Here is a 26144-nt window from a genome sequence, read left to right as displayed (position 1 = left end):
TTTCAGTAGAAGTGTGTGCTTTTGACTCCTGTTTGTCCTCCTCTCTCATCCCCGCATATGTTGGTAATTTAATTGCTTTCAGCTGCAGGTACTGATATGCATGAGACTCCATATTAACTTCAGCCTGTTGGCTAGTGATAGAGTGAGTACTACAAGAGCAAATGCTGACTGTTCAAGAAAATACTCAGAGAACACCCTTGTTTCATGATTTCCTCAGGGATCAAGGTGAATCTGACCATTCTGCAACTCAAAAATGACCTTTTGGCCTTCTCCCCCAGACTGGTGTAACATTTGCTTTTTCCCAGTCATTAGAGGCCTCCCCAATCTCCATGCTTTTTACATGACTTTAGATGTGAGAGAGAGAGGGCCGTGTCATGACATTATCCATCTCTCAGTACCATTGGGTTCAGCAGGTCTCATCCTGTGGATTTGTATGGTTCAAGTTCTGTTACACAATTTCTGACTAAATCATCAACTGAAGGCCTTTCTTTGAACATCGCTGAACCCTGTCTATAAGAACAGGAGCACTTTGCAGGTAAAAAACAAAGTCAAAGAAGAAATTTGTGTATCTCTCCTGATCTGTTCCTTGGTATAGTAAATCACCTACTCCAGTCAGTAACTATACTATGTTTTCAGAGGTCAGCCTTTTACTGTTCATGGAGCAGTAGAAAGTCTTCATGTTATCCTTCTGATGCTTGCAAGTCTTACTTGCACCTGAGCTTTGCCTTTCCTAATGCCATTCCTGCATGCCCAGGCAACGTATCTAAATTCTTCCTTTGTAGCCTGACCTTGCTTTTACCTCCTGTATACTGCCTTTTAGCAATGGAGTTCCACTATGAGTTCTTTGCCTGGGCTGCTCTTCTGATACGTGTACTTGATTTCCTGAGTATTGGGCTAGACTGTTCCTGTGCCCAGAGAATGTTCTTTGATCTACTTGCTTTCTTGTGATCCTTTACCCATCATTGCAGCTTTCAGTATGCCTACTGATTCCGTAATTTGCTTTCCAAAAGTCCAGGGTCTGTATTCTACTGCTCACCTTCCTCTGCCTACAGGGTTTAGAATTCCCCTGTGTCATGGTCATTACGACTGAGACTGCCAGTGATTTTTGTGTCCTTCATTGGTACTTCCCAGCTAGTGAATTGCAGATGTACTTAGCTGTACACCAGCCCAGGTTAGCCTGTCCAGTACCTGTATTAAGGAGATACTATTTATAGAAATTCTATCCCCTCCTCTCCTCCTCTCCCCCTCTACTCCTCAAATTTCTGTTATTTCTATTCTTTTTAGTGTGTGTTCCCACCTGCCCTGTTGTTTTGTCAAGGAGATTAAAATCTTCCACAAGAACCAAGTTTGTGATCAAAAGCAATCCTCAAGTTGTTTAGGAAGCTCTGTCTACGTGGGAGGTCTGTAGAAAAATCTTTTGTCATGATGCCACATTTCCTGACATCCTTTCTGATGTGGATCCACAAACCCTCAGCCACCTGTTGTCTCCTAATAGAGCTCCATATATCCAAACTGGTCTTTCGCATTAAGGCACCCTTCATCTTACTTGTCTGCATTTTCTGGAGAGCATCTGTTTGTCCATCACAGCTCGGTCATTCCTGCCAGATCTCAGTTATTCCAGTCACGTTGTGTGGTGACTGGATGCAGAGCTCTTCCTCCTCCTGTGTGTTTTCAGACTGCGTGTATTGCATGTACACTTCAGACAGGGGCCCCTTCAGCCTGTAATGTTGCGTCTTAAGTGCCTCTTGTTCTTGTCACTCAGGGTCCTTTATTCTTTCCACTGCTACTCCCCAGTTCTTATCTGTGAGTCTCCCTTTCTAGCTGGAGATGATGTGAGTTTGAAAGTAACTTAGCTGGCAAAATTTGATGTATTGCCTTGACTGATGCTATTGTGCAAGGAAGTAAGTGGAAAGCATAATATCCATCACACAGGCTAATATCCAGGCTATTTGCTGCCTATTGCAAATGCTGGTACTTCCCTTGTCAAAATCTTGTGTGTCGGTTTGTGGGGTTTTGGCTTGTTCAATAGTTTTGCTTTTTGTTTTTGTTTTTTAAGATTGTTCAAGAAAAGGAAGAGAGTAAAAGGAAGATAATTTGGTGACCAACTTCAAATCTTAAAATAGAATTAACTATTTCATAGAATGTGTTAAAGGCTGTTCCTATTATTAGAGTTGTACAAGAGATTGCTGCTCATACTATAACCTCTTTTGTGGCAGAATTTATCACTTTGCAGTGAAAACATACTACAGGCAATAGAATTTGGCATTCCTGGCCACAGCCCAAGTAAATGCTACTGTTTGGTTTCTTTGTTCTTTTTTTAATTTAAAAACATAACTTCATTTTGATTTGAAAGACCCTGAGTAGTAGAGGTTTTGTGGATTTGGCTGGTGTTTATAGTTCCTGCAGCTATATTCTGTTTATATACAAAGGGCTGGGTAATTGATAATATGATCCTGTTTGTTTCCATTATATATACACAGTGTTAAAATTGCACTTGAATGTTTACTGTTAACTAACAGTAAAGCTTGTGTCGAGAATGTAATAGGGGTTCTTATTAATACCCATTTGAATACATTTTAATGCTTCCCTGTAAACACACAAACACAGAAACAGACCATGCACACACACAGTTTGTTGTAGCTGGAAAAACAGAGCTGTGACTTTGGCAACTTCAGTTTGCTTGTGAATGCTCTCAGCTGATTCCAGTGAGACTGGTAGGATAGCTTAGTCCTCCTGGGCTGCATCTTCTGCCAACTGAGTGTGTGCACATTTCTGATTGTTCTTCATTCTTTTCAGTTCTTCTTGCTGCAGACGTTGTGCAGTGACCTAGTGATTTGAGCAGGTAATTCAAAGGAAGTCTCTGTGAGTTACTTTGCAAGAGGCTGTTTTCGAGAGAAGCCTATTCAGCAGATGTTTACTGTATAATGGTAGGTAGTTCTGCATCAAGTTCTAGTTTTGTTTGCTAGCTTCTACCGTTTTGGAGAAGTGCAGGTGAACCTTTTGTACTCCTAAGTGGCCTTCAGAGTGTAGGTTGCGGAAAGAAAGCTGGAGTAGGACTATAAACAATACTTTGTTTTGTAGTGAGTTGTGGGGGTGTTGTATGACAGAGTTCAGCTGGAATGAGTTTACTGGTATGATTAGGAAACCAAGGTTTACACCTCTGAGGCAGTTTATATTGGCAAAAGCATATTATGCTGGGAAAAACTGCCTCAGTCTCATATAGAAAAATTATCTTTAACCTAGGTTTGCTTTTGAAACAAAGTAGTTTATATGATTTTTTAAAAATTATGTTCATGTTTATGTATGTTTCTTTGGCTTTTTAAAGCTGATGGTAAAGTAATAAAACTAAAATTTGTGTCCCACTATGCACTGTTGAGGCAACACACAGATTTTACAAACTATCTAGCAGGCAGGTATAGTTACACAAACATTAAATGAAAAACGTGAGCTCCTCTGGTTCATTCAGGATTTTTGTTCACTTGTTTGGTAGCTGAAGGCACTTTGCTGTCTTTTAATGTCTTATAAGCCTGTCTTGTACAAACCATACTTGTAGTTCTACTGGGTTTTAGTTACCTTGTAATGCCAGGTGTAACAGCACTGGGAAGGATTCACAAGCAAACCGTGCATTGCATGTTTTTGTGAATGAAGCATTTGTGGCTTCTTCATTTTCTGTTCCTTTATTTTTTCATAAATATAGTGAAGTGAAAAGACTGTTTTAATTACATCAGAGGACAGTAACTTTTGTTACTTGGGAAACTTTTGTTAGTCAGTTTCTCTAGGTTATAGACTTAAAGTATCTTAGGATAGAGAGAAAAAATTTCTTTATATCCATCATGCTTCTGATGCTTAAAAATGAGCAGTAGTTTAAGTTATTCTTTCCATGTTACTCCTCTGTTTATAGTGGAGGGGGCAAGGAGATGTACTTCTCTTCATAGCAAAGAGTTGCACTGTGCCGGCTTTGATCAAAGTCACTCCAGATGAGACAATCCCATTTACAATTGAGCTTGGTAGTGTTGTGCCAGCTTTTCAGGTGATGTTCCTCTTGGTCAGTTGGTAACTTCTGAGCATGGAGTTAAACAATGTCTGAGAGCACTGTGGTTGCATAGAGAGGAATATTTCTACTGTTGTGTCGGGTCACTAAGCAGGTCTGTTGGAGACTGATCAGGGAAGCTAACTGCAAGATCCTCGACTTTGTGTGCGCATTCCTGGTCGTAGATCTTTCATCATTGTATACAACCCAGGCTGCTTCTGCTGATGGCTGTAGGAGTTATGAAGCAGAAAAGAAAGGCTCAGCACATCTGTGATGCCTGGCCATGAATGTGTGTACTGTTGGATAGACAAGCTGTATGAGAGGAGGCTGGTAATTGGAAGGTATCTCAAATGTCAGGCATCAATGGGTTAAATATTTGATACAGTTAAGAGTTCAAACATTTTTACAGGACTATTTTAAATAATCACCCTGTAGTTATTTAAAAATCATTTATATTGTGGCTTCATAATTGTTTCATTCAAAGGTCTTTTGTTTATCTGTAGTCGTGCTTCCAGTAATCACCCAATCCCCATAACAAATTAGCAAATTGCTTTACATTTCAGAGAAACATTCTACTTAGGTTTTGCAACTTCATACCTTGAAAACAAAAACTGTTTTAAGTCAAGATTTGACGTCCCTTACTTTGTTGTTGGTTTTACTTAGCATATGTTTAAGCTAGTGTGCCTTACATCTTGCTTCTTTTCAATTCATAAAAGTTGTGCCTATTTTCTGTTCACCTTTAACATGGGAGAAAAAAAGCCTGAAGCAAAACCCACAGGCCACCACAAAAATGCCTTCACAGGGAAACTGAGTTAGGTTGGTTTTAATTAATTTGAATTGCCAATTAGGATACTTCTTTGATTTATGGTTTTTAGTTTAACTTCTGGGGCATTCATCTAGAAAAAACTTGAATCTTGCTAGTCAATAAGGGTATTTCTTGTTGAACATAACATTTGAAGTCCTATTTGCTAAATTTTGTGAGGAAAGGAGGTAACTTTCAGGCACATATAAGGAATTTATATAGCTGCACAATTTACTGGCATCTTAGGTTCTGTGTTTTAGGCTTTTGAAAAATTGTATAGTTTACTTTGTTTTCCTTGATAAGATTAATTTTTATTTCTTAATTGATGATGGGCTTCTATTTCATAGAAACATAAAATAAGTTTAGACAACAAGCTGTTAAAAGAGTCTTGAAAGGCAGATGTTTTGTCAGTATGCTGAAAATAAACTGGCTTGGAGAAATCAGGAATATGGAAAGAAAATTATTTGAGGGAGATTTTTTTCTTGATTTTTAGTATTTGTAGAACTAGTGATTTAGTATTCACTTGCACTTTGCCTTCTTTTTCCAATATGTAAAAATTAGACTGTTTTCTCCTACAATTTGTAATAAATTTCCTAACCTTGAATAAGCAAGCTATTAAGCTCTTTTCAGTGGGAAGAGGAACAAAAGGCATCAGCTTTTAAAAGAACACTCTGACATCTCTGACTTCATTTCATTGGCCAAGAACTTTCTTCAGAGGCTTGACTGATGCAAAAACATCAGGACTAATGTTCACTATCTGAAGTATTCTATTACTTTTTGGTTTTTGGTCTAGAAAACATAGGTTTCAATTTCAAGTACATTTGAAAATAGCTTTCATTAAGTTTAAATGCAGCATCTTAATTTAAAGTTACGTATTTTTACTTGCCGGTTTCTGATGTTCAAAGACTCGTCCTTGCATCAGGGATTGTAATCAAAGCTGTGCATACAATTTTTATATTGGTCCATCATGGTTTTTCTTGGACAATGTATTACTATGGTATTTCATTGTTCTGCATTTTTTTGTCCTTTGTTTTGAAAGGGCTTGGAATAGGAATGCTCTTCTGAGAACTTCTCAGTAATCTTATATTTTAAAATACTGACAAGTAAAATGTACCATCCAAAAAACGGGACTGTGTGACTGTTTGAGTCTCAGTGTACCTCCAGATGGAAGAATCTTTCTGTATGTGTATTCTGTATGCTGTGAATTAATGAGAAATTGCCTGTGTGCTGCATATTTTATAGAGCCAAAGGCAGCTAACCTTTACTCTTGGTATTACCTGTCCTGTTAGTTTTGATGTTGGTCACTTTAGGGCATTTCATTCCAAATATGTAACATATACAGATGGGTAAAATTCAGCTTGTGTTGCTTGAATAGTTACTTGACAGAAAGTTTAATTACCTTTCTGAGGGATATTACCTGCAATGATTTCAGATTAGCATGTTAGTTGGAGCTAATTTTGTTAATGCACTCTTTTCAAGGAAAAAAGGTTCTTTTCTGTTGAGTACCTTTAGATGAGTTTTGGAAAACGCAAGGATTATCAGAAGTGAAAAATTGAATGGAGTTTAAATTAGTTATGAAAAGTAGAGGGCTGAGAATAGTTTATTTATTGCAAATTTATGGGGGATGGATCTGTCACTCTTCACTTTTCAACACCATCCACATGCAACCTGCAGGTCCAGGGTCCCAGAACTATTGTTTGTTGTGGGCTGAAAGAGTCTGCCAAAAGGAGGAGAAACGAAGTGCTGTCTTCTGTGCTCTCTCCAGACAGAATTGCTATTGACCAGTACTGCAACAAGATTATCTATTTGTTCTGAAGTATCAACGCTTCCAGAGTTTCTTTACTAGAGTTAATAATGTCTCACAAAGCTAAAATAAATGTAAACATTTGTTCCTGTTTACAAACTTAACTCATTCCATGGCTGACAGGTTTCTAATTTGAGTGTTGAATATGTACCAGAAGAGTGCTTCTGTTAACATTTAATGGTCTTGCTGGCACCTGGTAGCCTATGGAATATGGATAGACCAATTTCTCTGTTCTTAAAAGAGGAAAGACAACATTGTGCAAAACTAATGACTGATCCAACCATACTGAAAAGTTGCCCTATTTCCAGTACTCCATAGGACAGTGTGGGTGTTTTTACACTGAAAAGGGAGCATATTTAACCCTGGAAGGTTTTTGCCTCTAACCTATGGCTGTTGGCTGTTTTCAGAAGAGTTTTTCATAGGGCATATGGCTGTTTTCAGAAGAGTTTTTCTGTCTGCTAGTATTACTGGAGAAGCTAAAGGATTTTTCCTGTATTAAATTTGGGAGGAGTTTAGAAGATACATTCTGCAATCCCCAGGGTCCAGGACAGAGAGAAATGCATTTTGGCTCAGAAAGTTAACTGCATCTTGGAAGTGATTTTGCCTCTCTCCTCTGCTCTTCTGAGATCCCAGTGGGAATACAGCACCCAGTTCTGGAGACCTCAGTACACAAAAGGCATAGACCTGTTCAAACAGGTCTAGAGGAGGGTCACAAAAATGGTCAGAAGGTCTCTCCTTCGAGGAGAGCCTGAGGGTTGGGGTTGTTCAGTCCGGAGGAGAGAAATCTCTGGGAAGACCTTACTGTGACCTTTCAAAAGGAGGTTTAAAAGATGAACAGAGATTTACTGCCAAGGCTTGTAGTGACAGGACAGGGAGCAAAGGTTTTAAATGTAAGTTTCTCAGAGTACTTCTTTAATAATTTTCTGGTTAACTAATACGCTCCTCAGATTTGAAATTTGGCTTGGTCTCCTGTTGTCAGTGTTCTGATTTACTCTCCTTATGGATGCCCTTTTAAATTAAAGAATCTTTAAAACTCAAAATCATCAAAAAAGATACCAGATTTCTGAAAGGCTGGAAACTGAAAGCAAGAAATCTGATGCTTTCTGCATGCCTGATTGCTGGCTGAATAACTTGTAGTTTTACCTGTGGGTTATGTCTGGGATAACTGTCTCTCACATTTGCACCAGAACTAAAACTGGAGATTATATACCAGTTGATATCCTTCCTCAGGATAGGCAGTGTAGAAGAAAAAGGTTTTGAAAATGAGCATAGGATGTAGACAAGGGCAAGTGGAATATAGGTGATGACAGGGACTGGGAGCTGTGGAGGTGCCTAGGCATCTTTGAAAAGGAATATTAAGATCAGACAAAGTATACAGTAGTGCGTCTTGGTTTTAAAAGCCAGAGTACAAAAAAAGGAGTTGTAAAGAGTTCCCATGACAGAATTAGCATGGAAATGTTATTCTGTAAAGCTTAATGTAATCTATTACTGACTGTTACTTGAAAAACTTAGAACCTGCTTTTTCAGAGAAATATTCAGCATTTGATTATATACAGATGTCAAATTTTCTTCTTATTTTCTCAGAAGCTTTGTCTTATTGATGACAATGATAGTGCTGCTTGTGATAAACCAAGCTGAGGCTCCTCAGAAAGTTCTTCTCTTTGTATAAGCTTTGTCAGCTTGAGACAGGATATATCTAGAAAGGGAGGAAAACTGTAATATTGCGGAATCAAAATCTCTATTATAATTTACTACAAGCAGCACTGGGTTAAAAGAGGTGTTCTGTTGACCTTTTGTTCTTTTCTTCCAAAGTAACTTCTATGTTATCATCATAGCTTGGTTTGTTCAGGGGACAGAAGTATTACTAAACATTTTTTATGATTTTTTTGTGAAGTTGGTGTGGTGTCTTTGGCTGCTGATGGTGTTATACTCTGCATGTATGAGAAAAGACATAAAATGTTGATTGTTAACATGGTTTTCTTTGAAACAAGACTGAGACAAATGCCTACTAATTGGAGCAAAACCAAGAAGACAGGAAGAGAGGAAGTTATTTTATGGCCTGTCAAATATAAATTAACTTTTTCATTTTGTTGGGGCAAGTCACTCCTTACTGATTATTAATGTGAGTTGCAGTTGTAAGCACTTAATGGTGGGCTTCAGGGAGGTGAGGGATGTGGAGAGCTCGTACACAGTAACAGAGCGCTACTTAGATCTCGCTTCTCTGGATTCCTCCTTAGACCGGTTTTTGTTGTGTTCAGGTTTTCACATTTAATTAAATAAGCTGCCTTTAGAGAGAGCTTGGGCTCTCTCTCGTTTGAAACAATTACTGAGAGGTGGCTGGATCATGCACCTTTAGCCATGCTTTCAGAATTGATTCTGTTTCAAACAGATGTTTGCAAGGTCAGTTCCTAAGTAGGAAATATCTCTTTATTACCTTTTGCTTTATGGTTAGATTGAAAATGCAGTGAAAATAAAAGGCAAAAGAATAAATATGATTGAGGTGCATTTAAAACTTTGTTTCTCAGATTTCACTGACATTGGACATCATTGCTCTTTCCTGTCTGTGTAAAAGACTACAGGAATTGGCACCAACAATATTTTTACCACTCAAGAATTCTCTTCTCCAAGCTAGGTTGGATGGGAGCTGTATTATTAGAAAAACCACATTAAAGCTGAAAACCCCAATGAAACAATTACCACAGCCTTTGTGTAAATTAATGCTAAATTTGATAAATGATACCATAAAGAAACAAGCAGGGGCAACATTCTAAGGTTAAGAGTCAAAATTGTGCTTCTATGCCTGTTCGGAGGGGTTTTTTTTTGTGGCAATGATGGCTAGTTTATGTTGGTAACAATAAATGTAAGCCATAGAAAGCCCTTTATTCATTGCATCCAGAAAGTCTGTACAAGCAGTCTTTGATTTTTTAGAGACTAAATGAGATTCTCAAGAGAAGATTAATTTCAAGAAAATCAGTTTAATAATGTAGTTACAAATAGAGAAGAACAAATGGCTTGAAATTTCAGGTAGCTTTTGAAAAATAAGTTATATTCAGGAGGCTCAGAAATTCAAGACCACCGATTCTTCAAAACCAGTAATTCAAATTCCTATAAAGATGGAAATAGAACATGTAGAGGATATCTGTGTGATCTTTTATGCTCAGACCAGGCCTTTAATGTAGTTGTGCTTGGTATTTGCATCTCTTGCTTCAGCTCCCACACAGTGGTTGATGAAAACTGAATTCCAGGACAAGATTAAAAGATTTTATCTTTTTTAAGATGCTTTGTGGCTTGCCAGTTTTATTCTTTGTTCTACAGTTGATTTACTTTCAGCAAAAGTCATCCCTGAGTTATTGAAATACCTGTTTTCTTTCCTTTTCTAGCTGTTTGCATATGCTTTATAGTAACTGTTTGGATGCCTTTTGGGCTTATGGTACTGCTGTTAGCCTCCTTTTGAAAGATGACAAGAACAGGCAAAATGTTTCCTTCTTTCTAAGCAGATACTGAACTTCCTGGAGGAGAGGCTCCTTATGAAAAGCCACTGCTATATATTGGCCCTTCAGTACTATATTCTGTGGTGAGTTTCACCTCGTTCTTTGTCTGTGTTATAATTGTCTCTGGACTGACATTAAATGTGCATTTGAAGAGTGCGAGCATCCTTCACTAGACTACACTTTCACAGAAGCAATCCCGATGAAACAGCCTTCAGGGAATAGCAAGTAAACCATGATTAACTACTAAGCAAAGCAGCCACAGAGACCAGACCCCACAAACTGGAGATGCTGTTCAGAGTTTCTTAACAACAGTGTCCTTCTCTTGCAGAATTTTAATGCAAAAATGGAGTTTTCTTTTAGCTTGTTAATAAACTATTAATTACTTTTGTTATGTATCAGAGATAACTCTGGTGTAGGAGCTGTGAATCTTTCTGTACACAGGGGAGAACAGAGTGGAAAATAAAACATTGCTCTAGTCCCTGTGTCTTAAAGCATCAAGCTTTGTGTCTTAAGTATTCTTCATTAGGTGGGTATTGTAAGAGTCATGTAGTACAGCAGTTAAGAGGAAGTATGTTATGGTGCTTTAGCTGCAGAGGTCATATGTTTCAAGCTGCAATTAAAGTTTATGTCAGTTCTTCAGAAAATCACCTTAGAATGATTTTGTCGTGAGAGGAGATCTAAGGAGGGAGAGGAACTGGTGATTGTGTTCTTCATTTGGTTCAAGTACCCGAGTGCCATGTCCATGGGAGTAATCTCTTCTGCATCTATACATCTTGTCTGCAGCAGCATGGAATTATCTGCAGAGTGTAGAGGTAGATAATCCCTTAAGAAACATGTACTAGTTGTGGGACTAAGTCAGTTTTTGGAAAATTGTTCCCTTCCCCACACAAAGGTTGGCTTACATATTAGGTGTTACTTCTGTATGTCCTTAGAGCAGTTGAGATGGTTCCAGATCGCGTATCTAAAATCAGTAATCCCACAGGCACTTTTGGCTTTCTTTTGGACATACCCTTTTTAAAAGGGTAAAAAGAAGAGCCTTGAAAATTACTGACCAATCAGCCTCATCTTGGTGCTCAGCAAGATCACAGAACAGATCCTACTAGTAGCCGTGTCAAATCATAAGGAAGATATGGAGGTGCCTAGAGATAGCCCACAGGGCTTCACCAAGGGCAATTCATGCCTGACTATGACGGAGTCCTGACTGCGTCAGTGGACAAGGGAAGAGCTGCAGGTGTCTCCCTGGGCTTCTGCAAAGCTTTTGACATGGTCCCACACAATGTTCATGTTGCTGAACTGAAGGAAGAAGGATCTGATGAATGTATTGTTTGGATAAGATGGATAAGACATTGGCTGGCTGGCCATGTTCAAAGAGTTACAGTCAAGAGGTCAGTATCCATGTGAAAACCAGTCATGACTGATGTCTTTTAGGGGTCTCTACTGGGACAAATACATTTTGATACCTTAATCAATGGCAGAAAATAATTGAGCAGAACCTCCGCAAGTTTGTAGATGACACCATGCTGAGTGGTGCAGTTGATAGGCTTGGTGAAAGTGATGCCATCCATCACTAGATGACATTGAATGAACCCATGTGAACCCCATGGGGTTTAATAGGAAAAGTGCAAGGTCCTGCCCCTGGATCACTGCAATCCCCCATTTCCATGGAGGCTGGTGGATGAATTGATTGAATGCAGCCCTGCAAAGAAAGACTTCCCTGTACTGGTGGATGGACATTCACATGAGCCAGTAGTGTGTATTTACAACCCAAAACCATGCCCTCAGCTGTCTCAGGAGAAGCATGGCCAACAGGTCAAGAGAGGTGATTCTGCTCCTTCTACTGCACTCAGTTGAGACCCCCGTCTATAGTACTGCAGGAGGAAAGAAGGAAATAAGTTTTAACAATGAGGATAGAGAAACACTGGAGCAAGTTGCCCTTGTGGATGTCGAGGAGAAGTTGTAAAAGTTCAGTCACAGAAACTATTAAAGATGAGCTTGAACAGTGTTTTGAGCAATGTGGTCTAATGATAGAGAGACTAGATGGTATGTAAAGGTTCCTAAAAATCCAAATGGTCCTATGATTCATTGAAATTATCTTGTACCCTATTGAATGAGCAGCGGATTTTCCCAAGGGACTTGAACTGTCATCCGATGCAGGTTTTTTAGTTTGGTTAAATGATTTCCTCATCCTCATTTATTTGCAATCTTCCATGTTTGACACTTGCATGAAAAACAGGAAAATACAAAACTAACAGAGAGGAAATAGGCTAAATAGGTTGTTTGACACAAACAGTGCTCTTACCTAACTTTTTTATATAGTTCTTTTTCTCTGATTGTGACTTACTACTAGGAACCAAGCTTAACACTCTGCTATCATTTTCTTCATGCTTGGCTGTGTAGTCTTTTCAGATAGAGTTCATGTCTTGACATTTTGAGTGTTAAGAACACCAGTAAAATACTGGTACTGTGCTTATGGGTATAGTAGTAGTATTTCTGCATTAAGCTGATTTCCTGAAGGTTTATTGAAGCTTTAAATTTTTTCACTGGATGATTTCTTGCTGAACAGCTTCTTGAATAAGCAGGAAAAAATGATCCCCAGAGAAAAGCAAATAGCTGTCAATAAACCTATGGAAAAAATTCCTTGCTTTTGTATGTGCACTATAAAGATATGAAAACACAAATTTTAGAATATTTCAGTAATGCTGCATTGTTAGTTGAGGAAAAAACCTTTTGATGTTGTACTTGATACCTTACTTGAGCTGCAGAATTGTAGGGTATGTAGGAAGCATGTTGCTGATGTGTTGAATCCTTCAGACACTTTATAGTGTGAAAATGACTCACACTTTTTTTGCAGGTATGTGCTTAGCTTAAAAATTTGCAAATCTTCTCAGAATTTGGACCTTGCAAGGTGAAGTTGGGTGGCCGCCAAAGCAGTGGCCTCTTTCCTTGTCTCAGACTGCTGTGGAGGGGATGAAACCATGTGATTGACTCTGTGAGTTACCAGTCCCTCTGAAGTGTAGTTCTCATTCTTCAATTAAAAACATGTAGCTCCTAAAGCTAGTGGAGAAGGAAGAAGGCAACAGCTGGGACACAGTACTTCCTTGTATGAGGTGAGGGAGCCATTATTATAAGCGTGTTTGCAAGCACAGTGTTAAAGAAATTTTCGTCACTATGTTCTCATCTCCATTCAGTACGTTTATTTGCCATCTCTCATGGGACAGTCTGGAAAAATAGCAATGTTAGGGTCTGGAGTCTTCTTGCTCTTCATCAGTTCGTTTGTTACCAAGTGGTTGCCATATGGTCATCACACCGTCTTAGCTTGGTTTTGGTGGGAGCTTCTGTTAGTTTTATAGCCCATGTTGAAATATGGTTGTTACAGTTCATAAACCACAATCTATGGGCTGTCTTTAAAATAATATTTAAGTATTTTAAATAATTTTAAAATAATATTTTAAAATAATATTTAAGTTGCTAGGTTTGTCTGTACTAATTATTATTAATGTTCAGATTTTTAGCTCCATGTTTCACTATAATACCTCTTTGACTTACACAATATAGCCTTATAGTTCAGATAAAGTTCAGCTTGCATCCTAACAATTCAAGTTACTGATACCTACTTTCAAATAATACAAAATTTTCAACACTAAGGCAGATGGTATCTAGATGGGGTTATATTCAGATGGCTGCTGTGAGGGCCATTTAGTGGACATTTCCTGAAGTAAGCTGTCCAGTTTGTTCCTGTAAATTTAAATTAGATGTTCCTTGAAATAAAAGTGTTTATGCAGCCTTGTACAGACACAGCAGAAACCTAAGGTAAAACAATCTTCAATTCTGATTTATAGATGACTTTTGTTTATGAAGCTGAGGCCTGCCTCATATTCAGGCATTTTGCCGTACTAAAGTAAGTTTGCCTGTTCTTTTTTAAAGCTCTGGTACTGTTAAAATATGTCAGACTTCATGGTGTTAAAATACAAAGTCTTTCTTTTAGGTTCTTCTCCTTTTCTCCGAAAATGTCTGAGAGGTGTCACTCAGTCAGAAGTTTGACTGGAAGATGCATTTAACTTACTGCAATTAATGTAGGCCCAGATTTCATTTTGAACTCTCAGTTGTGTCATTTTCATCCCATTTCTTGCTGGTTAGTAAGCATGCTGTGTATTTCTCTGGTAGCTGCAGAAAAAGGAAAAGCTGCGGGAGCTTTTCTTACAGTGTTGCTATGCTTCCTGATGCTTACTAGTTCTAAGTTCTCACTGGGTGTGTGGAATTGAGGACAGCATTCCTTGGCTGAGCACTGTGGTGGGGAAAAGGGGCTGGCAGGTTTACCAGTAAGGTTGACTGGGTGAGGGTGTGGGAGGGGACACTGGAACTCGGGAAACACCAGCAAACCTATGCTGGTTGCAGTTTTGACAAGAGCATGGATTTCTTGACAAGTAGGGGCAGCAGGAGGAAAGGAAGGAGAGAAGTTCAGGAGGCATTTTACCGTTCTTTTTTTTTTTCTTCTCTAGTGACTTTAGGCTGCTTCCTGGCTAGAATGCATTCCAAAGTTTTATCACAGCGTCTTAGATAGGTATACTGCATGCTGAAGAGTTGCTTTAAATTATCAGTGTTGTGCCCCATACCACGCAACTGAAAAATATTAGCTCTTCCTAGAGTGTAATAAATTCTTTAAACAACCTAAATTAAAGTGGATGCAAATCCATAGGAATGTCAATTTGTTGGAGTTTATTAAAAAAGGAGTGGAAGAAAGAAGGGAAGGCTAGCAATCCTAGTGTGCATTGTATGCAGCTGGCATACAAGGTATCATGTTTCTTCTTTGTGGTCAGATTTGCACGCATAGAGAAAAAAGTTTAAAAGTATCATAATATACCTAATTTGCAGCCTATCTCTTACTTGACCAACCTGAGTAGCTGTATCTTTTATTGCACTCACTTCTAACTTTCCTGTTGTAACAGCAAAGTATTCTGTTTATCCATTAAGTAACTTCTTCACTGCAGTTTGAAAGGCTCTTGAATTAGAAGGAACATATAAAATCTAAATAATGTGCCACAGGTAGAGGAACTCCGCAGGAGTGCTTTGCATTATTTTGTTGGATGTTGAGGCTCCTAGATCACAGATAATTTAACCTCCTTTCCTTTTATCTTTTCAAGTATACTAGCCATCCATGGCTGTCTCTCACCAGATACATCTATTTACTCCATTCAGCTCACAGGTTTTCCTAAGGGAGCAGTTATTAAGAGTCTAAACTTGATCCAATTCAGACTTTGTTTCCATGCATTTCCTACTTTACAGACTCTAGTCTGCAAATCAGACACTTAGCCCAGAACTTGTCTGATTCATGCAAGTTAGTAAGACTCAACAACTTAACTCTAGGTAAAGTAGGTTTAATAGTACAGGTGTCATACACAAATGATTTCCTAATGACACTGGTGCTGCTGGAGAGTCAGTGAATGTATTAATCAGTGTTATTCATTTAAGCAATGAGATACTTCCAGTAGCTCTGAAGTTACTGAATTAAAAGGTTTGAATTCACACCACTTTTTTGCTTGGACAAGCATTGTGTGTATTTGGATGCTTTAAATTGGCAAGCGTGAAGCACGCCTTTCAAACCTGATACTGATTCTCTTTTTATTACAATGTAGAAGTTATACCCATGAAATTCTGAAGATTCCATTTTGCTGTTCAGTTTAATGTCTGGGTTTTAAAGAAAAACAATCCCTTTCCTGTGGCAGCTGGGGAGTGCAGCACTTTCTTTCTTGCCTGTTCCAAAAGAACTAATGTTTTTCCTGGAGTGCAAGTCATAATACTAAGCTGGGTATCTCACTTTATTTGAAGAAGGATGTGCAAAAGAATTTAAGTGTATTTAAAGAGGTTATATATATACACATATAGTGCATCAATTGAAGGGCATTACTCTCTACCCTGTCTGATACCGGTAATGGTGAAAGGATACCTGATCTGATGTTTCATTTATGCCTGCTGTATTTTGGTGGTGTCTCAGCATAAATTGAGGCTACTATTTTGTCACCTAGATATTAGAAGCTATGAGTCTGAGAAAACCAACTGTTGTCAGTTGCAAAGTGCCCTGTTACTTCAGGCTTGAAGCAAAAAGCACAGCATGGAAATTACTTTGGATTGTGGAAGAGAAAGTTCAAGCTAGGATTAGGCTTGAGAAAATGCTGGGCATTAGTTGCATCTCTTGAACACAGTAGCAAGGAAGTGCATTTTGGAAGGTGATGTGGGCAGTGGCCTGTTTGCCACATTCTCCCCTTATGTAGGAGTCTCATGGCATTCTCCCCTCTCAGTCAGCTTTGCAGAGTTAATTCTTCAGTCAGAATTAAAGCTTTGACTGTAGCAGCCCTAGGATATGCTGGCCCTGGAGTGCAGTTAGTCTTGAGTTGGTCCGAAATTCCCTGTAAATTTGGGGACATAAAGGTAGTTTAACTGAGTTTGTATCTACTCCCTGCAGTCAGTACAATGCAAATTGGCTTTTGTTCCTTTCAGTCCTCTGGCATCTTTAACGGTTTAACAACAATTGAAAGTCCTTGACACAGACTAGAGAGCTGCTGAAGTCAGATTCTGACTTTTCAGATTCTGACTTTTCAGATTCTGACTCTGTTCTTCCTTGCAGGTGGGTGAAAGGTGATTAACCTGCCTCTCAGTGCATTGTGTCAGAAAGAAAACACTTTAGAAACATAATAACTCAGCTATTAAAAACTGCTTTTTATTTTAAGTGTATATATAAAAAAAATATTTTTAAGATCAGAAAAGTCCTACAGGATTTCCTGACCGTGTAACTCAACATTATAAATTGCACTGTCATGAAGCACAGCCGTTAGCTGGTAGTCTGCTGTGTCAGTGTCTTCAGATCTGTTACCTCTGCTGGCCTCATTCAAGGGACTGCATTATCAATGCTGTCTTTGATGTAAAGCCTTTTCCGAAGGCAGCTTTTGGTGAGGCTGTTGGTGAGGTCAGCCAGCTCACTGGTGCAAAGCAGGCAGGATGTGTGTAATGCCTTCACTTCTTGCAGTTAGGGATTTTGTCTTGTATCTTGCTAGTGTATTAGTTGACTGCAAATGAAACAAATATGCCATAAAAGCCATGAATAATCCTGTTAAGAGAGAGGAAAAAAAAACAATTTAAAGGAAAACATTGCCATATTCTCTGCTAACTGCACTAGGTTATCTGTGGAACAGTTGAGTTTGACTGAAATGTACAGATAAAACTCAAGCTAGATTTTTTTCTTGGTAATATGGATATCGTTACAATTGAAAGTATGGCATAATGAAAACTGATGAGCTGCCCAGGTGTCTTATGTGGCATTTACTATCTGGAAGCTCTGCTATTAGAGCCATGTTGCTACTGCTGGTATCTGTTTTAGCTAGAAAAAAATGATCTTATCATTGTGATGGTGCATGCAATCACTGTTCATGAAAAGCCTTATCTGTAAAGCATATAATGTAGCCTGTAATGCAAGGTCCACATTTATGAGTTTCAACTTGTTAGGGAGTAAGTATTAGGAATTTCACCTCTTAGGAGGAAGGAATGGAATTAGGAAATTCCTTTCATTATCCACATGTGTAGATGCCTGAAACAAATTTATATGTATTTGTTGTAATTTGGCTGAACTTAACTATTCCTTGTTGCCTATGTTCTCATTTTAGACCAATTCAAGATGTTGTATTTTACATCAGGTCTGCCTCTGGGATAATAGGCAGAAAGATATCAAGCCTTACCTTTAACACTGTGTTCTCCTGGGTTTTGTAGCTTGCTTTTGAGCTTGAACTGATTCCAGTTTCAAGAAAACTTGTGGAGTGTTAGTAGTGGCACATTTGTGGTTTGCATAAGTCTAAATAAAGTAAGAGGGGAGCACTGCATATTTCAAACTGTTTAAAACTGGTTCTTTTTTTCTCTTTTCATCTTGCTGTATTTCAACTGTATAGTGATTTCTTCTTTGCCTTCTCTTCCTACAAAAAATACACAGTACGATCATGCTCTACTGATGTTCAAGCCAGTACAATGACTCCTATAGCAACATAATTTTTCTGAAGTGATAAATCAGAAAGAAGCTTCATATAAAGTATTTTCATATATTCCTTGGACAGAAGTCTCAGGAATGGGGTAAGCCTTTGTAAAGGTGTATTGTAGGCATAAAGAAACTTGTATAGAACCATTAAGCAGGCAGAAATTCCGTTATAAGAAAAGTGGACACAATTAAAACTTTGACCTTGGAATTTTCCTCTTTTATTCTTAATGTTTTGCTGGAATGAGACTGCTGGTTTGTGGTTACCCAGGGCGCTGCAGATGTTCTGTAGTACAGTATACAAACTTGAAGTGTGTAGCTTCTCCTTATTTGTATATGTGCATATGTACTTTACTGCATTTGTTTGTTTTAGATTGATGAACTAGCTATAATTTTTGTTCTGTTTAAAAGTCTTAAAAAATATATGTGAAGACATTGGCACACTTGTAAAATGTGTCTCTGATGCTTATTCTGCTATCAAACCTAGCTATTTCGCAACTAAATATCAGAGAAAATAAAGTTTCCTAAATTTATCTTTATTTTTAGTGTTCACAGAAATTGGGTCATCATTTTAGTTATTTTTCTTCTCCCTTCCCTCCTTGTTTTCCAGGTAGTATTGGTACATCGTTTCAATGCCACTCAATCCATCAAGATCACATTTGTACTGATGACAGTGACAAGGTGAGATTTATGTGAATGTTTCATTCACAAGATGCAAATGCATTGCAGGGTTTTTATATATAGCTTTTACTACACAAAGATGTATTGTTCTGCAAATAAAGCAGTCGGCTTTCAGAGTTACTTTTTGAACTGTCTCTAGCATAATTAGATAAATATTTTTCTCTGGACAATCTTTCAGACAGTTAATGAGAAATTTGTCTTTATTATTGTATTTTTAATTTTGCTTGTATTCCTTTGCTGTTCTAAGTGTTTGTGATTTGCTGTATTGACACTCTCAGTTAATAAATAACAGCAATGCTTTTGCTAATTTCTAGATAAGGTAGGGTGTCTTGTTTCTTCTGACTTTAGAGATTAGAGCCTAGCTAAGTGCTCAAAGCTTTTTTTTTTTTTTTTTTCCTTTCTTCACAGTAGCTATATTTTCCTGTTTTGGAATTGGGAATTGAAGCTTTTACAGATTGGAACTTCTTGTTCAGTGATGCAACCTCAAAATAGCAACCTGTCTAGTCATGTGCATGCATTTCCCTAACCCTTTTTTGGCACATTTGCAGATTAGTTTGCTTGGGTTTAGTAGAGTACTGGTTATTAAATGGTCAGGGATACTTGGATCACTATTGCAATTGTGGCATACAGAAAGGAGTAGTTTTGACATTGAACTGCTTGTGAGACTGGCTGTTGATGATTTTACCTTAAGCTTCATTGTCTGTAAATACTGCAAATTGATTAACTTTAGTTCATCATGTAATGTGTCTTACATTGTATGCAAATACATCATAGTAAACTAACTTTTTGGCTTGATATGCCTAGAAAGGGCCAGATATTGGTCAAATTCTAAATATTTTTTCTTGGGAGGTGAAATGCAACCTGCATGGCGCTGCCTTAATAAGTGCACTAATCATGCTTTGAAATTCTGGAGTAAGTTAATTTTAAGTTGTTCAAGCTTATCCTAGAACCAGAATTGTTTTCACAAAAAGTTTCTTTTACTGATCTACTGCCTTAGTATCTTTTTTTCTTCTCTCACTCTCCTTCCTCCAGTTTTGTGGAGATGTTTTTGTTTATTTCTTTGTTTTGTTTTGGGGGGTTTATAGCTTTTTGGGGTTCTTATTTGTTTGATTGTTTGTTGTTTTGGTTTTTTTGTGTGCGTGTGTGTGTGTATTTGTTTTTTTTGTTGGGGTCTCTTTTTGGGGAGTTTTGTTTGTTTGTTTGTTTGTTTGTTTTTAGGTACCACCCTAAATTTGGTTACTAGTTCATCCTACAGACAGGGATCAAACGTGCTATCCAGAACATAGGCCAACATTATTTTAAGTTTCCACTTGACTATCTGATTAGCTATATTCAACAGTATTCACTGCTTTGTTTTTTAGGGCTTGTGTACTCTGCAGTGGTAGACTCCTGGGTGAGAAATGGGTGGGGGAAATTGCATTTCAGTGCCATCCTAGTGCAGCAACCTAACCATTTTCCTTTTGTGAGTCATTACATGGAAGACCATTTCTTGTCTTACACTGATTGTCTTCTCTTAGTTTTATTTCATATCAAGGCAATTATAAGTGGTTTTAATATTTTTGGAAAATCCATTTGTTAGGTGCTTCACTGGTTTGGGGGCAGGGGCACAGGAAGGGGTGTGGCAGCTTACCTGGTATAAATTTCAGAAGAGTGGTTGTTTGATACACCATCTGCCTCCATATTAATAGAGGAATTGGGCCAGATGGGGTTTTTTTTGCGTAGTTAGAGATAGTGGAAAAAAACACTCTTTCTCCTTGGGGTTGATTCTGCACCAGTTGAGAAAGAATTTACAACTGTAAATTCTGCTGAAGTAGAGCTAGTATAAAAAGCAGAAAGAACGTGGTTTGGGGTTTGTTTAAAAGACATGTTTTTCCCTCAGGTGTCAGGTTTATTTGATAAGGGTTTTGGTTTTTCTGTAAGAATATGTGAAGCTGTCTGACTTGGATTTTGTAGGAAATTCTAGTTGATTCCTTGATTAAAATAACCACTTGTTTAGAAAAACAGTGAACAGTTCTCTTGTCCAGGTCCCTCTGGATGGCATCCTGTCCTTCAGGAGTGTCAACCACATCACTCAGCTTGGTGTCACCTGCAATTTTGATGAGGGTGCACTTCTTCTGTGTCACTAATGAAGGTATTGAATAACACTGGTCCTGATACAGATATCTCTGGGACACAACTTGTCACTGATGTCCATTGGGACTCTGAGCTTTTGGCCATCACCCTCTGGATGCCCACAGATTGGGGTTTGTTTGGTTTTGGTTTTTTTCAGAGGTTTTGTCTATATGGATATGCTTTTCAAAAATCATAAGTGATGCTTCCTAAAAGTAGCCTGTACTAGAGTACAGTTGCAATCCCCTATCACTCCTTGCTTGTCGTCACATACGCCTACATTCTTGTGTCAGTTTTGGTCAGCTTCCACTCTGAATTACTTTGAAAATCAGGTTCTGATTTATTTTGCCATTGCTGAGAGATACCACCTGTTCATTTTCGTATTAATATAATTTAAATTATATTAAATGCAGGATTTAATTGATTTATCTACAAATTTATTAATTGCTGGGTCTTTTTGTACTCATTCTAGAAACTTTATAAAAAGCATGCATTTAAAATAGTTTGACATACCTGATTAGTCAATAGGCATATTTCAGCAAAATAATTTACTACTTTTTGACTGATTGCGCATAACCGGTTTTTGCATTTTAGAAGAAAAGTAAAGGCTCATATTTGACTGGCAATCTACATATATTTTACAGTAGTTTCTCCACAAGCCCAGTTGTCATTTTCTGGGTAACAGCATGAGAAAAGTTCCACACCACACATGCTAAAGAAATGTTGCAATCTTAATGAAAACAATTCCCAGGCTTCCACTCCAATTACTTGATTTTGTTGACTTGGCACATGAGAATCTTGAATTCATGTTCAGTGACATCAGCAGGAAACCAAAGTCCAAGATTTTTCATGTGTGGACTCATTGCATTAAGAGGGATGTTCATTGTTGAGAGCATTATTGGTAGTACTAAGAACTCATCCAATTTTGTAGCACCCAAAGTAGTGCTTCTTGTCTTACAGAGAAATCCAATATAGCATAGGTATGAAATATATTTCCCATTTTATTTGGTGTAGCAAAGCAATTAGAATTGAGATTTATTTAAAAATAATTGTTGTTTTGGTAGTGGGAGCTTTTAAACCTCAGTGCATGAGTCAGGGCACTGTTTTTGCATGTTTGTAATTTCTTTGATTTGTTTTAAAGTACAAACATTAAATAAAAGAACGGAATAAATTTCTTTATTCAGGACAGCATTTAGGGAAAGGTTCTTGTAAGAAAGAACTATTATTCTGTGGTATATTACTTCAATGCTCAAGCAGTGGATTCCTACTAGTGTTAGATATAAATGCAGGTATATCATCCTGCAGAGCCTTTCAATCATACCAAGTTTATTTACCATTAAAAATACTTTTTTTGTCCATTGGGTGGCTGTTCACCAGTGGTGTGCTTCTATTACAGAATGTTAACTCATCTTGAAAAGAAAGTCCAAAGATGCAACCCTTAACTACTCTTGCAACATCTCTTTTCACAGATGTCAAGTTATCTATTCCATGCAGTTAAAAAACAAACAAACAAAAGGCACTGTGGGGCAATCTAGTAGAATTTTTTTTTTACTGCTACTAAGGGGTTGGTAGTTATATTTTACTTTTCTCCTTTTTAGCTTATTTTCATTTATTTTACTTTCACAGTATGTAAAGAATTTCTTTTTCGTACTTATGACTGAAATACATAACTACATAATTTATTTTACTATTTCTAACCTTTAAATTTCCCAGCTATAGTTAGTACATCTTCCAGATATGTTGTGTTTCACCAGTTCGAGGTGACCCTGCCTTGACAAGAGAATTGGATGGGATGTCTCTAGAGGTCTCTTCCAACCCTAACAATTCTGTGCTCCTGTGAACTTACTCTCATTTGCCTATCTCAATGACATTGCCATGGATATCAAATAACCCAGTCTGTAACACAGAGGTCTGTCAACTCATTAAAAAGATACTTCTTCACAAGAAGTATTTTTAAGTTCTAATCCTAAAGTAAAAATGATCAGCTTTGTGTTCCGCTTTGGATGGTGTAGTGTCTGGTAGCAAAAGCCAGTAAAATTCACACACAGCTGAACAAAAAATGATTCACTAATTCAGGTAGTTGAAGGACCCATCACATTTATTTATATATGATGTATTATATAGGGCTACATGCACCTCTTGTGGTGAATGGGTTAGGGGCAGTTATATTTAAAAAAAATGGGAATATTAGGGGGAATTTCTTTTACCCCTTCCAATTTCAAAACTGGAAAATTTTCTTGTCCAATTAGGACAGGTCAGATTCATTCCTGTTGATGTCACATCCCCACACCCACACACTCTTAAGTCCCAGATCGTTCTGTCGGTGTTTACTGAGCAGCTTTATGCCTTTTTCATTTCACCTCTGGCAGCTGCAACGATGTAATTTACCAATTTTCAACCACTTTCATGCCTAGTGAGTCATCTCCTTTATAACGTTAATTCTTTATACCTACAGCAGATGGTTTGTTTTCCTGGATCAGAGTTGGGAAAAACTTTAATTAGGCTGAGGTATAGAGTGCAGGGAGGTTTGAAAGGTAAAAAATCATGTGGCGATGTATTGTTTGAGGGGAACAGCTCGAGAAAATGAGTTCTCTGAGGCTCCATTTGCTCCCTTTGCTGATCACGGCCGCATCCCGAGCCGAACCCTGTGGCACCGTCAGCAGAAGGCTGGATCCTGTTCCTCCACTGACTCCCGAAATAAGGTTAGAGCCGGGTGGGGGTCGGTCTCCTCAATCGACAAAGCCAGAGGAGGTGACCTCAGGCCGCCCCAGGGAGCGTCCAGGCGGGATATGAGGAAGGCTTCAGCGGGTGGTCGGACACCGGGACGGGCTGCCAGAGAGGCGCTGGGGTCGCTGGCGCGGAGGGTCTTTAAGGAAAGACTGGCCGTGACAGCAGGTGCACTGTGAGGTGACAAGATGGAGATGGGTCCCGGGCGCGCCCTCAGTACCCGAGCGGTCTGTCCCGGGCAGCGGCCCGCGCTTCTGTGAAACCGAAACTAAAAGGGGCCGGGCCGGGGGCGGGGAGGGGCGCCCTCACAGCAGCGCGCAGGCGCATTGGGCGCGCGGCCGCCGCCAGACGCAGACAAAGGACGCCCCGCCGGGGCCGTGATGTGACGTCACTGGCCGCGTTCCCGGAAGCGCGTTCCTGGGCGGAAGGGTCGGGCCCGGCCCGGGGCGGCCGCGGCGGCCCCAGCTGGAGGCGGGGCAGCGCCCCCGGAGCCGCGGCGGAGGCGGCCGGGCCGCAGGTACGAGCGCGGGGCGGGGCCGGGCCGGGCCTCGGCGGCGCCGCCCGGTGGCCGCGGCTCGTCCGCCGGGGCGGGGAAGGGGCGATCTCCGTGCAGGTGGAGGCCGTGTGGCCTGGGCCGACGGGGAGCCTGAGCTTCTTCCAGGCGGGCCGCCCGCGGAGTGGGCGAGGGGAAGGGATGTCATTGTCTGAGCCTGTTAAAGTTGCTTTATCTGCTTTGGCAAAAGGTAGAACTGGAAGCTAAAACTTACCGGACTTTGCAGAGCTGAATTGCTGTGTTCTGTCCTCAGAACAGGAAATAAATGTGCAAGGTGGTAGCCACTGTTTCTGAAGCACGGAACGTCCTCCCATCCGTGCAGTAAAATGAAGTCTCTAGGTATCTGTAATCCCCTTAAATGAGTTAAAAGAGCAGCTGTCTAAGGAAACACTGAATTAGCAAGCATACGTGTGAGGGCATCCGGTGTTTTTCAGTACACGTGACTTAATTCCTATTCCTAAAAAATACAGAGGGGATTTCTTTTTTATGCTTGAACCGTCGAATTGCATCTCGTTTCATTAAAAATTTTGTTTTTAAACTGACTATGCATTGAGATGTTAACTGAAGAAATTCCTTTCAAATTGTAACAGTTTAGAGCAAGTAGCTTAGTTACTACTTACACAGAAGTTCATTGAACTGGAAATCGTGACAATGTTTATGAATGTATAGCATTTACATCTTGAAAGAGATTTTTGAAGGTAGTATTTGAAGCAGATGTGTGTTTTCTGATAAGCTCTTCAGATGTAGAGTGGGACAACTGGAATATTAAGATGAATAGGATTACCAGAAGTGTGCCTTATTCAAATATTGAATACAATGTCATTCAATTTGATTTGGTATTGCTGATGATGTGCTTCTTCCTAAATGTCATTCAGTGAAGCAACTGTTTTGGTTTCATTTGCCAAATTTATGGTATTTATCCACATCCCAGGGATTTCCCTATCTGCTGACCCAACAAACTCCTTTACGGCTTTGCAACATTATATTACATTACCTTTCTTACATTCAAGGGGATATTGCAACTGTGCTATTAGAGACTCACTGTTCTGAGAGAGGGGAAAGCTCCATTTGGATACTAATGTAAGAGCAGTGAGAGAAAGGAGGGTGCAGTCATTAGATGATGAAGTACAATATGAAAGAGCAAACAGGTTCTGTGGCAGCTTTCATGGCTAGCGATAGTTCATAATGATTTCCTTAATCAGCGCATCTCCGACAACAAATGAAACGTGTGCATCACAGAATAACAGGTGAAGAAAGTTTTCAGGGAATTGTTACTGGGAGTTATACCACTTGTGAAAAGTGTTAATTGTGAAAAGTTGTATGTAAGTAAAAGGGCCTCAAAAAGTAATTTCTTAACTCATGGACTTAAGAGTAGGTTAAACTTCATTTGATTCCCCTCTGGTTCACTTTGTGGGTTTTTTTAATTAATAAAAGTGTAATAAATATTGAATTGAAGTTGCACGTTGATCAGTCCTTTCTTTGTACCTGCCATGGTGCAGAAGTCACAGTATATAATTCTTTTCTTTTTCTGAAATAGGAGGATGTGGCTTAGAAGCTGATATTAGTTGAATCAGTTACTGTTGTGATTTGTCAGGTTTATGTGTCAGCTTATCTAAATATGTTTTTTTAGTATGGTTTATTGACAATAAGAGATAACTTTTATGACTTAAAGTGTACTGTTGATGAAGTCAAGTTACTTTTTCAACTCATTGCTAAGAAAACCTTGAAGGGTTGTAATGGTTTTTATGCAAGGTCTTGCTAAAATATAAAAATTGTGGGGTTAGGGAGGGAATTACTTCTTCAGACCTACCTGCTAGTGAGTTGTAGTCTTGTACTGTGAAACTGTAGTCTTGTTGTAAGTCAAAGCTGTCATACATGTTTGTTTGTAGAGACTGCATGGGCTGAATTGCTGGGGATCTAATGAGAATTTGTA

At 38.9% G+C, this 26144-nt stretch overlaps 1 protein-coding gene across 4 annotated transcripts in view; it reads left to right on the top strand.

Moving 5' to 3' along the window:
* RNF38 (ring finger protein 38) overlaps positions 1 to 26144 on the top strand; it is a gene marked incomplete at its 5' end in the record, with an annotated part of 113148 nt that overhangs the window by 38213 nt on the left and 48791 nt on the right. For 2 of the 4 annotated variants that reach the window (XM_083883596.1, XM_083883597.1), the window contains one exon: positions 18752 to 18822. In XM_083883596.1, coding sequence (XP_083739722.1) covers positions 18752 to 18822 — 71 coding nt within the window. Of the gene's footprint in view, positions 1 to 18751; positions 18823 to 24124; positions 24176 to 26144 lie in introns of those variants that run through there. The other 2 variants (XM_083883598.1, XM_083883599.1) reach the window with 2 other exon arrangements.

This window comes from Zosterops lateralis (assembly GCF_965231275.1).
Source record: "Zosterops lateralis genome assembly, chromosome: Z".
In the NCBI taxonomy this organism is placed as follows: Eukaryota; Metazoa; Chordata; class Aves; order Passeriformes; family Zosteropidae; genus Zosterops; species Zosterops lateralis.
This window is presented reverse-complemented; position numbering and strand designations above follow the sequence as displayed.